Here is an 18,613-nt window from a genome sequence, read left to right on the forward strand (position 1 = left end):
GCTAAAAAACAGTGTCATAGTATAACATAGACAGCAACTTCAGGAAATACTGTCACTCCTACCACCTATAGTATTAAGGAACTAAAGGAAGATGTTGAAATCATTAAAAATCAAACCCTTGGAGGAGGAGCTTTGTGGAGATGAACCTCATATTTCCCTGGTGCTAGAGTCTCTGTGGGGGACATGATGAGATCAAATGTTGGAAATGAAAATGTTGAAAAGATTACAAACCAGAATCACCTGCTGTTATGGAAAGGCACTGCTGCAGCCAGAACAAAGAAGTGTTGTTGGGGTAAATAACTGGAGCAGGAAAAAGCAGAGAGGAAGCCCACCATAGGAGCAGTCCTTCTGTCTTCTCTAGTCTTGCCATCTCCCTCCAGTGGACCCCACTGGCAAAGTCTAACAGGGAGCAGCAGGTCAAACAGAAATTTGATTTGCAAAGCCCCTGCCCAGCATCATAAAGCCAACTATAGAACTGGGGCTGGAGCCAAGAGACAATGGTTTAGGCCACCACTACCTGTAACCTTACAGGACAGTGAAGGGCTTGCAATTTTATCATTTGTGGAATGTTATCAAGAGTCATATTGGATCTAGTGAGTTATGAGAAATGCTGTAGCATGAAAGCAAGAATTAAGCAATCATAATTTTCCTTTTTCTAGTTTTGAGACATTTTTCTTTATCGGAAATTTGTGGTATAATAAAAAGCTGTACAGAGAATCAAAATTAGTATAATTTTAACATTTTCAGCATTTCTTATTAAAGAGATTTCTATAGACCATTATTCAGGTTTATTATTCTAACATTAGACACATTTTAGCTTATTAACTTAAAATCAACAACATTACTATTACAAATGCAAAGATGTGCCCACTTTCATGATTCTAGAGTACTTTTGTTCAGAAATTATAGAATTGTTAGTAATAATCTGTGAGAAACTGTAATTTTAAAGAAGTTAAATAAAATTTATATATGCCCATAATAAAGATTTCAATGATTTATAACGATATTTTTGAAAGTAAAAAAAAAATCTATCTATATGTTCACAGTTTTATTCATACAAAATGGATCCTACTATATACATTCTTCACAACTTAATTTTTTCACTTAATATCATGTCTTACCATATTACATAGGTTGATATTCCCCAATCTTTGTATTATCTGCATTCAAATGTACCTGTACATAATATATGTTAAAATGATTTAATATAACATAATTATTTTAAATTTTGATGGGAATTTAGGTTGTTTCTAACTTTCTGCTATGTTGATAGATGATAAATGATGGATGGACAGATGATAGGACACATACTGAAAAGTATATATGATTTCATATACAAGGTATATATACACTTTGTACATAAAATGGTATATAATGGACAAAACAATACCGAGTAACATACTAACAAGCATTATTTTGTTTAATGTTTATTAATAGTTGGATCAGCAATTGATGACTTAAAAAACCATGAAAGAAAACAAAATACAATCCTATGAATGTCATCTTCTCATCCAAAGCATTTTTATAATCAGTATCTTTCTTTCTCATAACCAGATCCTACACCACGTGAAGCCCTTGCCATATTATAGCTACGACCAGCCGGTGATCAGGTACTGCCAGGCTCACCAGCCACTCCATGTCAACAAGGGCTACGAAGCAGTGTCTCCAGAGCAGGATGAAACTCCCAGCCTGGAGCTCGGGCCCGACCACAGCTTCATCGCCACCATAGCCAGGTCTGCAGCCCCAGCCATTTACCTTGAGAGAATAACAAACTAACGTGAAAGGCAACTAACTCCTCATTGGGGAACTTGACGCGGGGAAGGAGGGCCTTCATTTTAAAGGAGAATGTGTGTCCAAATTGCGTAATCCAGCCCGCTCATCGTTCCTAAGACATTTATGACATAGACGAAAGGAAACAAACAAACAAAAAAACTGCTTAAAGAAAGAAGTGGATGCACCTGCAGCATAACCAGGAGAACTACAGAATTACCTTTGCTTTAAAACATACAAACAGAAGTGTTCCTGGATGTAAATAGTAAAAGTGTCAAGTTCTTATAAAAATGGATTTCACTTTAGCTACCTATAGGTTTGTTTGTATATTTTGCTTTTTCTACACTGCATGGTTCCTGGGCTGGAGAACCACAGAGGGGGTGGGGGGTGGGGGGAGCATCAAACCATGTGTGGATGGGAAGTTGGGGAAACAATGCAGTTTTCCTTGTTAGGTGTGTGTAACAGCTTATTAAAATTGCTTTCATTTCTTTAAAAAATGTCATTTGTTTATGTTTGGTTTCTTTTATTTATTTTTTCCTGGTCAAGCAATTCTGTTTCCAATTCTAAACATGGGTGTTCAAACTTATGTTGTACCAAAAGAAGATTTGGTGTACCACAGACCACAAAGAAATAAAGTTGACCACAAACTTTGACAAAGCTACTGGAATGAAAATCCAACAAAATCTGGGCAAATGATCCTTCAAGGCACATTGTGTACAATGTGAGTTTTGATTTTTTTTTTTTTTTTCCTACTGGCAGTCCTCACTGTGAGCTTTCACTGTGTGAGAGGTGAATAAAAAGACATGTGAAGACCTCCAAATGAGAAGACAATAAGAAATATTCTCACCTGGACTAGGGTTATATGAAGAACAAAGGCCATGTGATCAATGAATGAAACTGCTAAGCTACAAATTTCTAAACACAAGATAACGTGTAACCATGGCTTTTAAATTAATTATCAATTAACTTTTGTGTAATTTTTATAAATAAAAGAAAAAAATGTTGGAAAAATAAACATATTATTTTACAGTTGGTATACCACAGCCCACCTAATGTTGAGTGCTTTGTCTCTATATTATAGAATCTTTCTAGTCTATATCAGAGCAATTTAAGAAGAGCATGTTGATATCTATCAAGTGCCTTCTGTATGTTCCACCCTCAGGTAAGGAAGTACTGAAAAAAGAAGTATGAGATATCTTATGCACTAACTGGATTCATAATTACTTCTGGAGAAATGATGTAACTCAAATAGAATTAACTAACAATATGAGAAAAAAGTAAGTGTCCTTGAAAGGGTTAGAGGTTGAATGAACTTCTGGGAAAGTTAGAACTGTGGGGAAATTGAATACTAATCTGAAAAAAAGCATAGTGATCCCCCATTTTTTTAACAAAGGAAATACCTATGCACACATCAGTTGAACCATTTTCACTTGACTTCCTTGGTTCTGTGATGCTATATCTCATCAATTATCTGATTCACTATGGATGTTATCCTGATCTAACCACTGGTCTGATTTGATATTTTTAAAACAAATTGAAATTATATAGTCTATGTCATCCTTTATTAAGTAAGATTTTGCATTCTGAATGTTGCTAGTATGTGGTGCTAGTATGGTGCTACTAGTGGGTTTTCTGGAGAACTAAATAGATAGCTGGCACCCATTTAATACCAAATTCTCCTAAAATAATAATAAAAGAGCTTTGTCAATTACTTTCACATCAATAAGAATTTTTTTCTCAAAGTCATTCTGTCTTACTACGATTTTAAATTAGATTTGAAGTTAAATTCTATCTTAATTGATTAAAAAATTATGTCATATTAAAATTAAATCAAAGGAAGTTTTTCACATTGGAACACAGGCTGTTGCTCTCAGATTCTTGTAACCTTCCTGTTAACATTTATAAATTTGGATTATATTATATCTGGCCATGTTTCCTAACTATTCAAATAGAATGAATTGACTACGAGTTAAAAAATTAAAGATAGTTCTTAGCATTTTGATTTTTTTAATTTAATAATTATTTAACAGATTTGTAGCAGAACATTTTGGAGTGCCTGCCCAAATTACAAGGATTCTCTTAACCCTTCCCACCTTCTCCATTTATCCAACATCACCCATATATCCCATCTGCCACCCCACCCCTGCCTGAGGTGATTTACTAGAGGTCATACCTGAAAAATCTTGACCAAATTTGCCTTAAATCAACAATTTATTCTGTTTATTTCTGTTTCTTGTAAACAAAAGAGAGTCCTAAATTGATAATATTCTTCATGTTATTTAAAACTGCCATATTTGGCCAACTGTTTCCTCAAGTCTAATGTGAAATACTGAACTGCTAACAAAACAGACAACATTATGACAATGCTATACCCTCTGAATAGGAAAACTTTCAAATATATATATATTTTTAAATAGCATTTACATATGCCAGAACAAGTTATACTGAGCTTTGGAACTCTATTGATGATTAAACAAAAAACCAAACCAGCAAACCAACCAAACAAACCCCAAAAACCTAAAAAACATCTTTGCTTAAGTAGGCTTAGAAAAGTTCTTAATTGAAAAATTCAAGTTTGATATTATATGAGAGATCAAGTAGAATTTTAGAGAAAACAGCTTCTTGAAAAAAATTAGTGATATTTTAGCAGATGACTTAAGAAGCAAATATTAGATTATTCATCCTTTAAAAACAAAAGTCAAACATATCGGGGAGGCGAGAAGATGGCGGAAGAGTAAGACGCGGAGATCTCTTTCCTCCTCACAGATACATCAGAAATACATCTACATGTGGAACTTCTCCTATAGAACACCCACTGAACGCTGGCAGAAGACCTCAGACCTCCCAAAAGGCAAGAAACTCCCCATGTACCTGGGTAGGGCAAAAGAAAAAAGAATAAACAGAGACAAAGAATAGGGACGGGACCTGCACCAGTGGGAGGGAGCCATGAAGGAGGAAAGAAAGGTTCCCACACACTAGGAGCCCCTTCGTGGGCGGAGTCTGCGGGTGGTGGAGGGGGGAAGCTTCGGAGCCGCGGAGGAGAGCGCAGTAACAGGGTGAGGAGGGCAAAGCGGAGAGATTCCACAGAGGATCGGTGCCGACCAGCACTCACCAGCCCTAGAGGCTTGTCTGCTCACCCGCCGGGGCGGGCGGGGCTGGGAGCTGAGCCTCGGGCTTCAGTCGGATCCCAGGGAAAGGTCTGGAGTTGGCAGAGTGAAAAACAGCCTGAAGGGGTTAGTGCACCAAGGCTAGCCTGGAGGGAGTCCAGCTGAAGTCTAGAGCTGCCGAAGAGGCAAGAGACCTTTTCTTCCCTTTTTGCTTCCTGGTGCGCAAGGAGAGGGGATTAAGTGTGCCGCTTAAAAGAGCTCCAGAAACGGGCACTGAGCTACTGAAGAGACAAGAGACATTTTCTTGCCTCTTTGTCTCCTGGTTCGAGAGGAGAGGGGATTAAGCATACCGCACCAAGGAGCTCCAGAAACCGGAGCAAGCTGCAGCTGTCAGTGAGAACAGCAGAGACAGGTGTAGGACGCTAGTGTTGCTGCTGCCGCCACCAAGAGGCCTGTGTGCGAGCACAGGTCACTCTTCACACCACCCCTCCCGGGAATCCATTCAGCCCGCCACTGCCAGGGTCCTGTGATCCAGGGACAGCTTCCCCCGGAGAACGCACAGTGCCCCTCAGGCCGGTGCAGCCTCACGCCGGCTTCTGCCGTCGCAGGCTCGCCCCGCATCCGTGCCCCTCCCTCCCCCCTGGCCTGTGCCAGAGCCCCCGAATCAGCTGCTCCTTTAACCCCGTCCTGGCTGAGCGAAGGGCAGACGCCCTCAGACGACATACACGCAGAGGCGGGGCCAAGTCCGAAGCTGAACCCCAAGAGCTGTGCGAACACACAGGAGAGAGGGAGGTCTCTCCCAGCAGCCTCAGAAACAGTGGATTTAAGCTCCACAATCAACTTGAAGTGCCCTGCATCTGTGGAAAACCTGAATAGACAGAGAAATATCCCAAGTTGAGGAGATGGACTTTGGGAGCAAGATATACTATTAGTTTCCCCTTTTTTCTTTTGGTCAGTGTGTATGTGTGTGCTGCTGTGTGAGATTTTTGTCTGTATAGCTTTGTTTTCACCATTTGTCCTAGGGTTAGACCGACCCGGTTTTTTGTTGTTGTTTTTTTTTAAATAGAAATTTTTCTTCTTAATAATTATTTTTATTTTAATAACTATATTTTATGCTACTTTATTTTGTCTTCTCCCTTTCTTTCTTCCTTTCTTCCCTCCTTTCTTCCCTACTTCCCTCCTTTCTTCCTTCCTTCTTTCCTCCCTTCCTTCCTCCCTTCCTTCCTCTCTTCCTTCCTCTCCTCCTTCCTTCCTTTCTTCCTTCCTCCCTTCCTTTCTTCCTTCCCTCCCTCCCTCCCTCCTTCCTTCCTTCCTTCCTTTCTTTCCTTTCTATTTTTTCTCCCTTTTATTTTAAGCTGTGTGGATTAAAGGCTCTTGGCGCTCCAGCCAGGTGTCAACACTGTGTCTCTGAGGTGGGAGAAACAATCTCAGGACACTGACCCAAAAGAGACCTCCCAGCTACACGCAATATCAAATGGCAAAAATCTCCCAGAGACCTCCATCTCAACACCAAGACCCAGCTTCACTCAAAGACCAGCAATGAACAGTGCTGGACACCCTATGCCCAACAAAGAGCAAGACAGGTCTACAGCCCCATCCATTAGCAGAGAGGCAGCCTAAAATCATAATAAGGCTACCAACATCCCCAAACACACTACCAGACGTGGACCTGCCCACCAGAAAGACAAGATCCAGCGTCATCCACCAGAAGAGAGGCACTAATCACCCCAACCAGGAAACCTACTCAACCCACTGAACAAACCTCAGCCACTGGGGACACCCACCAAAAACAGCGGGAACTACGAACATGCAGCCTGCAAAAAGGAGACCCCAAACACAGTAAGATAAGAAAAATGAGAAGACAGAAAAACACACAGCAGATGAAGGAGCAAGATAAAAACACACCAGACCTAACAAATGAACAGGTAATAGGCAGTCTACCTGAAAAAGAATTCAGAACAATGATAGTAAAGATGATTCAAAATCTTGGAAATAGAATAGACAAATTGCAAGAAACAGTTAACAAGGACCTAGAAGAAATAAAGAGGAAGCAAGCAACGATGGGCAACACAATAAATGAAATGTAAAATACTCTAGATGGGATCAATAGCAGAGTAACTGAGGCAGAAGGATGGATAAGTGACCTGGAAGAAAAAATAGTGGAAATAACTACTGCAGAGCAGAAGAAAAAAGAATGAAAAGAACTGAGGACGGTCTCAGAGACCTCTGGGACAACATTAAATGCACCAACATTAGAATAATAGGGGTCCCAGAAGAAGAAGAGAAAAAGAAAGGGACTGAGAAAATATTTGAAGAGATTATAGTTGAAAACTTCCCTAATACAGGAAAGGAAATAGTCAATCAAGTCCAGGAAGCACAGAGAGTCCCATATAGGATAAACCCAAGGATAAACACGCCAAGACACATAATAATCAAACTGTCAAAAATTAAATACAAAGAAAACATATTAAAAGCAGCAAGGGAAAAACAACAAATAACACACAAGGGAATCCCCATAAGGTTAACATCTGATCTTTCAGCAGAAACTCTATAAGCCAGAAGGGAGTGGCAGGACATGCTTAAAGTGATGAAGGAAAAAAACCTACAACCAAGATTACTCTACCCAGCAAGGATCTCATTCAGATCTGATGGAGAAATGAAAACCTTTACAGACAAACAAAAGCTGAGAGAGTTCAGCACCACCAAACCAGCTTTACAACAAATGTTAAAGGAACTTCTCTAGGCAAGAAACACAAGAGAAGGAAAAGACCTACAAGAACAACCTGAAACAATTAAGTAAATGGTAATAGGAACATACATATCGATAATTGCCTTAAGTGTAAATTGATTAAATGCTCCCACCAAAAGACACAGACTGGCTGAATGGATACAAAAAGAAGACCCATATATATGCTGTCTAAAAGAGACCCACTTCAGACCTAGGGACACTTACAGACTGAAAGTGAGGGGATGGGAAAAGATATTCCATGCAAATGGAAATCAGAAGAAAGCTGGAGTAGCAATTCTCATATCAGACAAAATAGACTTTAAAATAAAAACTATTAAAAGAGACAAAGAAGGACACTCCATAATGATCAAGGAATCGATCCATGAAGAAGATATAACAATTGTAAATATTTATGCACCCAACATAGGAGCACCTCAATACATAAGCCAAATACTAACAGCCATAAAAGGGGAAATTGACAGTAACACAATCATAGTAGGGGATTTTAACACCCCACTTTCACAAATGGACAGATCATCCAAAATGAAAATAAATAAGGAAACACAAGCTTTAAATGACACATTACACAAGATGGACTTACTTGATATTTATAGGACATTTCATCCAAAAACAACAGAATACACATTTTTCTCAAGTGCTCATGGAACATTCTCCAGGATAGATCAGATATTGGGTCACAAATCTAGCCTTGGAAAATTTAAGAAAATTGAAATCGTATCAAGTATCTTTTCCAACCACAATGCTATGAGACTAGATATCAATTACAGGAAAAGATCTGTAAAAAATACAAACACATGGACGCTAAACAATACACTTCTTAATAACGAAGTGATCACTGAAGAAATCAAAGAGGAAATCAAAAACTACTTAGAACAAATGACACGATGACCTAAAACCTATGGGATACCACAAAAGCAGTTCTAAGAGGGAAGTTTAGAGCAATACAATCCCACCTTAAGAAACAGGAAACATCTCGAATAAACAACCTAACCTTGCACTTAAAGCAATTAGAGAAAGAAGAACAAAAACTCCCAAATTTAGCATAAGGAAAGAAATCATAAAGATCAGATCAGAAATAAATGAAAAAGAAATGAAGGAAACAATAGCAAAGATCAATAAAAGTAATAGCTGGTTCTTTGAGAAGATAAATAAAATTGATAAACCATTAGCCAGACTCATCAAGAAAAAAAGGGAGAAGAGGGCTTCCCTGGTGGCGCAGTGGTTGAGAATCCGCCTGCCGATGCAGGAGACACGGGTTCGTGCCCCGGTCCGGGAAGATCCCACATGCCGCGGAGCAACTAAGCCCGTGAGCCATGGTCACTGGGCCTGTGCGTCCGGAGCCTGTGCTCCGCAACGGGAGAGGCCACAGCAGTGAGAGGCCCACATACCGCAAAAAAAAAAAAAAAAAAAAAAAAAAAAAAAAAAAAAAAAAAAAAAAAAAAAAAAGGAGAAGACTCAAATCAATAGAAATGAAAAAAAGAGTTATAACAACTGACACTGCAGAAATACAAAAGATTATTAGAGATTATTACAAGCAACTGTATGCCAATGAAATGGTCAACCTGGAAGAAATGAACAAATTCTTAGAAATGCACAAGATGCTGAGACTGAAATAGGAAGAAATAGAAAATATGAACAGACCAATCACAAGCACTGAAATTGAAACTGTGATTAAAAATCTTCCAACAAACAAAAGCCCAGGACCAGATGGTTTCACAGGCGAATTCTATCAAACATTTAGAGAAGAGCTAACACCTATCCTTCTCAAACTCTTCCAAAAGATAGCAGAGGGAGGAACACTCCCAAACTCATTCTATGAGGCCACCATCACCCTGATACCGAAACAAGACAAAGATTTCACAAAGAAAGAAAACTACAGGTCAATATCACTGATGAACATAGACGCAAAAATCCTCAACAAGGGTTTCCCTGGTGGCACAGTGGTTGAGAGTCTGCCTGCCGATGCAGGGGACACGGGTTTGTGCCTGGGTCTGGGAAGATCACACATGCCGGGGAGCAGCTGGGCCTGTGATCCATGGCCACTGAGGCTGTGCATCCAGAGCCTGTGCTTCACAACGGGAGAGGCCACAAGAGTGAGAGGCCACAAGAGTGAGAGGCCTGCGTACCACAAAAAAAAAAAAAGGAAAAAGAAATCCTCAACAAAATACTAGCAAAGAGAATCCAACAGCACATTAAAAGGATCATACACCATGATCAAGTGGGGTTTATTCCAGGAATGCAAGGATTCTTCAATATATGCAAATCAATCAACGGGATACACCATATCAACAAACTGAAGGAGAATAAAACATATGATCATCTCAATAGATGCAGAGAAAGATTTTGACAAAATTCAACACCCATTTATGATAAAAACCCTGCAGAAAGTAGGCACAGAGGGAACTTTCCTCAGTATAATAAAGGCCATATATGACAAACCAACAGCCAGCATTGTTCTCAATGGTGAAAAACTGAAACCATTTCCACTAAGATCAGGAACAAGACAAGGTTGCCCACTCTCACCACTCTTATTCAACATAGTTTTGGAAGTTCTAGCCACAACAATAGGGGAAGAAAAAGAAATAAAAGGAATCCAAATAGGAAAAGAAGAAGTAAAGCTGTCACTGTTTGCAGATGACATGATACTATACATAGAGAATACTAAGGATGCTACCAGAAAACTACTAGAGCTAATCAATGAATTTGGTAAAGTAGCAGGATACAAAATTAATGCACAGAAATCTCTGGCATTCTTATACACTAATGATGAAAAATCTGAGAGGGAAATTAAGAAAACACTCCCATTTACCATTGCAACAAAAAGAATAAAATATCTAGGAATAAACCTACCTAAGGAGACAAAAGACTTGTATGCAGAAAACTATAAGACACTGATGAAAGAAATTAAAGATGATACAAATAGGTGGAGAGATATACCATGTTCTTGGATTGGAAGAATCAACATTGTGCAAATGACTCTATTACCCAAAGCAATCTACAGATTCAATGCAATCCCTATCAAATTACCACTGGCATTTTTTACAGAACTAGAACAAAAAATTTCACAATTTGTATGGAAACACAAAAGACCCCTTATAGCCAAAGCAGTCTTGAGAACAAAACATGGAGCTGGAGGAATCAGGCTCCCTGACTTCAGACTCTACTACAAGGCTACAGTAATCAAGACAGTATGTTGCTGGAACAAAAACAGAAATATAGATCAATGGAACAGGATAGAAAACCCAGAGATAAACCCACACACATATGGTCACCTTATCTTTGATAAAGAAGGCAAGAATATACAATGGAGAAAAGACAGCCTCTTCAATAAGTGGTGCTGGGAAAACTGGACAGCTACCTGTAAAAGTATGAAATTAGAACACTCTCTAACACCACACACAAAAATAAACTCAAAATGTGTTAAAGACCTAAATGTAAGGCCAGACACTATCAAACTCTTAGAGGAAAACATTGGCAGAACACTCCATGACATAAATCACAGCAAGATCCTTTTTGACTCATCTCCTAGAGAAATGGAAATAAAAACAAAAATAAACAAATGGGACCTAATGAAACTTAAAATCTTTTGCATAGCAAAGGATACCATAAACAAGACCAAAAGACAACCCTCAGAATGGGAGAAAATATGTGCAAATGAAGCAACTGATAAAGGATTAATATCCAAAATTTATAAGCAACTCAGGCAGCTCAATAACAAAAAAACAAACAACCCAATCCAAAAATGGGCAGAAGACCTAAATAGACATTTCTCCAAAGAAGATATACAGATTGCCAACAAACACATGAAAGAATGCTCAACATCATTAATCATTAGAGAAATGCAAATCAAAACTACAATGAGATATCTTCTCACACTTGTCAGATTGGCCATCATCAAAAACTCTAGAAACAACAAATGCTGTAGAAGGTGTGGAGAAAAGGGAACCCTCTTGCACTGCTGGTGGGAATGTAAATTGATACAGCCACTATGGATAACAGTATGGAGGTTCCTGAAAAACTACAAATAGAACTACCATACTACCCTGCAATCTCACTACTGGGCATATACCCTGAGAAATCCATAGTTCAAAAAGAGTCATTTACCAAAATGTTTATTGCAGCTCTATTTATGATAGCCAGGACATGGAAGCAACCTAAGTGTCCATCAACAGATGAATGGATAAAGAAGATGTGGCACATAGATACAATGGAATATTACTCAGCCATAAAAAGAAATGAAACTGTGTTATTTGTAATGATGTGGATAGATCTGGGGTCTGTCATACACAGTGAAGTAAGTCAGAAGGATAAAAACAAATACCGTATGCTAACACATATATATGGAATCTAAGAAAAAACAATGTCATGAAGAGATTAGTGGTAGGACGGGAATAAAACACGGACCTACTAGAGCATGGACTTGAGGATATGGGAGGTGGAAGGGTAAGCTTTGACAAAGTGACAGAGTGGCAGGGACATATATACACTACCAAATATAAATTAGAGAGCTAGTGGGAAGCTGCCGCATGGCACAGGGATATCACCTCTGTGCTTTGTGACCACCTAGAGTGGTGGGATAGGGAGGGTGGGAGGGAGGGTGATGCAAGGGGGAAGAGATATGGGAACATATGTATATGTATAACTGATTCACTTTGTTGTAAAGGAGAAACTAACACACTTTTGTTAAACAGTTATACTCAAATAAAGATATTAAAAAACATATCAATCATATCTATGCTGAAAGCCTGATGTAAACAAGGAGGATGAAAGTTTTCTGTTAATCACCACTCAGACTACATTATTGTCTGGACTCCTCAATGATAAGGAGCAAACTTGTCCCCTCAGGTCACTTTCATCACCATTTCTGGTTCATTCAAGTGCTATGCAAACTGATTGCCCTAGATTCCCCCTTCTCCCTCAACATGGAAGAGAGTTTTAAATTTGGAATTGTGGCCCCAATAAAAGGTGCCATTCAATGAGTCAAACGACACACTTAGTATTTTCCTAACGTACAGTGGAAGAAATATATCACATCTCTAGAGACGTTTTGATTTTTTTTCTCTACTTATAGCTAACATAAAGGTTTTTTTTTACTATCTTCTAAAAGTCAGGAATTATTTTGATTTTACTTATTTTTCAGGTTAAAATGTTAAAGAGCCCTAAAATAAGTTATGCTTTATTTTAAGAGCATCCTGATTAGTAATTTGATTTTATACTATAACATTTATTGAACCTCTGATAGCTATGCAGGTTGAGGAATATCATGGCGTATTTATAGAGCAAGGACATGAAAACCAAGCCTAAACAGAATTATGACTGTGATACATGCAGCCTGGAATGGTCAATTATTCAAACATGCTGATTACATTTTTCATAATTATTCTTAGTAATGCTGTTTGATTTTACTTATTGATTATGCAATAAATAAGTATCTAAAATTAAAAACTATAAATATTGTGTATGTTTATATATATATATGTTTAAATTTTCATTCTATTGTAGCTCTTCTCACAATATTTCATATATGACCTTCTGAGACTAAAGATGTAAATGATGAGTCATCATCTGCAGAATGCCAAAAACCCAAGTACTTTGAAAATTAGAAGTAGTCTAAGTCATAATATTTCAAATAATTTCACTCAATAGTAAGACAGGGGCTTCCCTGGTGGGGCAGTGGTTGAGAATCCGCCTGCCGATGCAGGAGACAGGGGTTCGTGCCCTGGTCCGGGAAGATCCCACATGCCGCGGAGCAACTAAGCCCGTGAGCCATGGCCGCTAGGCCTGCGCGTCCGGAGCCTGTGCTCCGCAACAGCAGAGGCCACAACAGTGAGAGGCCCGCATACCGCAAAAAAAAAAAAAAAAAAAAAAAGTAAGACAGTGTGAGGGGAAGGAGACATCTGCCCTTGGCCTTCATGCCACATTTTTGCCAGTAACTTGAGTGAAGTTGTGTTAGATCTAGAGTCCAAAGTAGAGAATGTTATTGTTTGAATCTAAGCTTTACTAGTCAAACCTCACCTGGAATTCAGTATCAGTGTTATATCAGCAAGGAGACATCTACAAAAATAATAAACAGAATATTGAAATTTGTGCAATCCATAGCATATATCCTTATTTAATGAAGCACTGAAAGCAGGACCATTCATTGGCTGAAGCTATTAAAGAATTACAAATAATCAAACAGTGAAGAGAAGCAAAGAGAAGCAAATTCATTCTGCTGTACAGTCCTATGACAGCCACACAGTGTTAGTAATTGATTATTTAGCTGATGCTTCCAAGACTTCCATGGCAATAACCAGTCTACATCCTTGTCAAGCTCCTCATCTCTGCACCTCTCTATTTCTAAAGCCTCATGACATCTCATAAAGGCATATTTGCCATACTGCATGTTATATAACCTTGAATTGCCTTTAAATCAGAAGAGCATAACCAGCATCACCAGTCTAAGTTCAGAAACTCAAGTTATCTATCATTGAAACTAAGTTTTAATTTTACTTAGTCCAAGTGCATGCATGTAGTGTCAGGACCTTGGCATTGTTCCTATAACAAAATTCTGTAACTGCCTTCTGTTTTGTTCCCTGGAGTTCTGAGTTCCTCCTGCCTTGGTACATCTCTAGGATCCAGGTTCCTCCAAGGCTGAACAATGTCTTTTTCTTGCCCATATTACTAGGCAGCTGATTTCTGCCTATGAATCCCAGTCATTTGTTACCAAACATGTTTTGCTGATTTCTAAATGACCTCAGTTGCTCAAACATCCAATGTGCCCTGCTACAGCCTTTACTTCTGCTTGTAGTACCTCTTGGGCAGGTACTCTATCCTCTTGATATGATGTCTTGCTAACTAGCTACTCAATTCCCTGTCTACTATTGTTGAGCTTGTACTACGGCCAGGATACAATCCAGTTTCAAAAACACTGCCCATTCTACACGATTAAGGTCTGAGTCACTGTTTAGATTATAATATGCAAAATCAGTTGTTCTCAGGTTCTCAAATGTTGCATGTATGACAATTACCTGAAAGACTTTTTAAAACATATTGGTGGGCCCCACCCTAAGCACGTCTGATGCATTAAGTCTGGGATGAGGTCTGATAATATTCATTCCTAGTAAGTGATGCCAGTGCTGCTGGTATGAGGACATTTTGAGAACCACTTTTCTATAGAGCATAGATATTTATATCCCTGTAGGCTGATGACTCTGTGTGAAGACTCAAACTTTATATTTCATATTTACTTATAATTTAATGTTAAATGAAACTTTAAAATAAGAATTGACTTAAGTGGAAACATTATGCAATCATGTAACATGAGAGGCCTATATCTTTCTGTACAGAGCATGTTCTATAATGTGCTGTGTAACACTAATAGAAGATGCTTTCTATAAAAGCAAAGAAACAAAAAATAAATATCAGCAACAACCACAACAACAAAAGGTTCCTATGTTCAAATTAAATTCATAAAATATTGCATATGACATGCTCCCTTTGGAAATGCACAAGGCCCTATAACATTTAATGATATCAGAAATATTGTGGTCAAGAAACCCATTTAACTTGGTTTAACCCTGGGTTTTCTGCAATAGATGTGTCCCAACACAATAACCTTCTTGAATTTACTACCTAAAAAAATCCTTCAGAACTAATGTTCTATAGAACTGAGTTTGTAAATGTTGATTTATAGGATGCTCTTACTTTGCCCATCAAGGAAAGCATGTACCTTTGCAAATAACTATTTCCACATTTACAAATAACATAATGTACTCTTTACTTCTGAGATTCAGTGGGGCTTTTATTTAAATTAAGAACACAATATATTTTAATCTCTCTAGTAACAGAGCAAATGTCAAATTCATCTGGATTAAATGAGAATGAATATGATAAGAACCTGATATCATGAATGGAAAATATTAATAGATCACTCCATATATGACATTCCTCTTCCCTTGTTGGAGATTAGGCCCATTGTTTCTGCTGTGTAAGGCGTTGGAAAATCATAATAAATTAACAAAAGCACACAGTAATGTGGGAAGTCTTTATTATCTGAGTTGACAAGTTCCTGATCAGTCACTAGCCTCAGGTGATGTCATTTGTTCATCTGTGTTTTCTGGTCTAGAGTTTACCCTCAGACAAGAAATAAGATTGCTTGTAGAAGGGGAGGTGAGAGGACCAAATATGGGCCTTGATTCATCTTATCTAAGTCATTTCCTTAGCAGATCTAAGGAATTAATTGCAGTGTTAAAAAGGATTTTAGATTTCCTATGCTCATTACTGTTTGCTTTTCAAAATAATATAAGAATAAAAATGCATTAAAAGGAGATCAGACATGAGTTCAGATTTTGTACACGTTATAAAAGCTACCCTAATGGAAATGATGGAAGAACTATATGATGAGTATTCCCTGGAGTCAAAAATATTCATATTATCAAAATTATTGGGTTTTGCTATACTCCTTTAGCGGGACACTCACTTGATTTTAGTTAATGGAGGAAATCTGATGGAGGATGACTAATGTGTGGATTAATCAGTCAATGGATTACTCTGCTCAGGCTGCCATAACAAAATACCATAAACTGTTTGGCTTAAACAAAAATTTATTTTCTTATGGTTCTGAAAGCTGAAAAGCCCAACATCAAGGCTCCAGGATGATTTGCTTTGGGGTGAGAGCTCTCTTCCTGGCTTGCAGACAGCCACCTTCTTGATATTGTACACACAGCAGAGAGAATGTACTGTTTAGTGACTCCTCTTGTAAATACACTAATCCTATCAGATCAGGGCTCCACCCTCATTACCTCATTTAAACCTAATTACCTCCTTATAAATCCCATCTCCAAATACAGTCTCATTGGGGGGATTAGGACTTCAACATATAAATTTGGTGGGAATGCAGTTCAGTCGATAGCATACAGGAAACCAAACGAAACTAAACCAAGCAAAACATCAGCTGCAGTATACCTACTAGAATGATTCAACTGAATCACTTTATTTATTTATATATGGGAAAGGGCCAGTTTATTCTAGAGAAAAAATTCTTGAGGGAAATGCAGTTTATTTAGGGTTCTGAGTATGAACTCTAAATACATTTATAGATAATATAGGTCTACTTTGTTTTGCCCACAGGAAGTATTAATATAGATCTTAATAAGGTCATCAGATGAGGTAATTAAGAAAGTTTTATATATCACCTTAGAGTTCTTAAAGAGATCTATCACTTAGAAAAAAAATAAAAAAAATCCCCAATTGGTTTTACATTAGTCCCGTGATGTGCTTTGCACAAAAGTGTTCCAAGGTCAAGTAACCTTAAGGGAAAGCCATACGTTTTATACACCCTCTCAGAAATTCTCAATGCTCACTGATATATTAAGATCTTTGAGAATTTCTATAGTAAAAAAGGTGCTTGAATCCATTATTTCCCAAATGTTATTGAATTTTGGAATATTCTTCATTGAAATAACAGTTATTGAGACCTGTGGAGTTACTTTTACACAGAGTACATTTAGGAACACATTTTGTGCCTAATGAAGAGCTATCCTATGAAAGGAAGAGAAATAGGAGAATTTAGTGTGGGTATAAAATTCTCACATTATAAATGTAACTTTCTTGAAGATATTCTACTCTAAAAATGAGCTATCTAATTTGTCATCAAAAGTAAATATTTTGAGCTTTTAGTCAGAGTATATTATACAAACAATGCATGGAGTACCAATTTCTACACAAGCAGAGTATCTCAGTTCTCAATATTTTATCATGGTTTGAACAAAATTGATATACTGTGTTTTCTTACACTTTGAAATTCACATAGAGTATGATGAGTAGACTCTTGGGATGTTGGAAATCATAACAGTATTGTGGAATAAACTGGAGAACTTAGAATAAAGAAGAGATTCAGGTAGGGTAAAATATTCCTGTCTTTAATGATTGAGATGATAGTAATATAAAACGTGGAAATGTGCTTGCTCCTTTTCCCAGATTCCAAAAATCTGGATGACACTTTTTAGTTCCATGTCAGAAGTGCATAATAAAGAATGGGATAGAATTGGAATGCATACTAGAGTGACACAATTGGCAAGAGTGGAAATACCACGTTGAGGGTCGGCAAGATGGAAAGAGTTTTCAAAAGAGGGCAACAGTACTCAGAGGTAAGAAGAACTTGAATGGGTCAAGGAAACAGAATGCAGTAAGTGAGGAAAGAGGTGGTATAAAGTGAAGTTAGAAAAGTAATCAGAGGCCAGATCATGCAATGTGAAGACAGCTATGTGGCGTTTGGGCTTTAACGTAAGGAGTTTAGAATTTATACTCCAGCAACAAGGGTGTCATAAATGGATCTTAATAAGAACAGTAAACATACGTTGGCTTTGGTATGAAGACTGGATGAAGTGAGAAAGACCAGAATCTTGGAGATCAGTTATAAGTCTACCGCAATATGACACTTGAGAGATGATGAATGACTTATGAAAATGTCAATGGGAGTTAAGAGCAGAAAACAATAGAGAGGATAGTAAAGATTCATAAAGTGTTTACTGTGTACCATGCACTGTTCCAATAATAGTATTTAATGACCCACAACAATTATTTGACATATGGTCACTATTGTTAGCTTCATTTTACAGATACGAATGCAAGAAATGGAGAAGTTAAGGTAGTAAGTCATAGAAGCATTATTCTAATCCAGAAAGTCTCCTCAAGAGAGAGACTCTATTAGCACCTATGCTCTATGACATTTTAGGATTTCACATGAGAGCTTTCTAGGAAGTAGAAGCACCAGGACCATGCATTTGGGAGGAGGCAAAAATTGAGGAAATGGGAGGTACTGAGGATAGTGCCCATATTCCTGATTTGAGCAACAAAGAACATATTATTACATATTATGATATTATGATCTAATATATCAGCCACAGAAAGGATGACATGGTTTGTGGTAGAAAATAGTGAATTTTCTTTTTGGACTTGTTGACTTTAAAAAACTTGAGAATTTTCAAATAGTGCAATTCAGGGA

General features: G+C 37.8%; 1 protein-coding gene across 2 annotated transcripts in view; it reads left to right on the forward strand.

Annotated features, from left to right (window-relative positions):
• LRRTM4 (leucine rich repeat transmembrane neuronal 4) overlaps positions 1-2,821 on the forward strand; it is an 881,514-nt gene extending 878,693 nt beyond the window's left edge. For both annotated transcript variants that reach the window (XM_067007313.1, XM_059079873.2), the window contains one exon: positions 1,555-2,821. In XM_067007313.1, the coding sequence (XP_066863414.1) occupies positions 1,555-1,776 (222 nt within the window). In that variant the 3' untranslated portion in view covers positions 1,777-2,821. The remainder of the gene's footprint in view (positions 1-1,554) is intronic.
• The last annotated feature ends 15,792 nt before the right edge of the window (positions 2,822-18,613 follow it).

This window comes from Kogia breviceps, chromosome 11 (genome assembly GCF_026419965.1).
Source record: "Kogia breviceps isolate mKogBre1 chromosome 11, mKogBre1 haplotype 1, whole genome shotgun sequence".
Lineage (NCBI taxonomy): Eukaryota > Metazoa > Chordata > Mammalia > Artiodactyla > Physeteridae > Kogia > Kogia breviceps.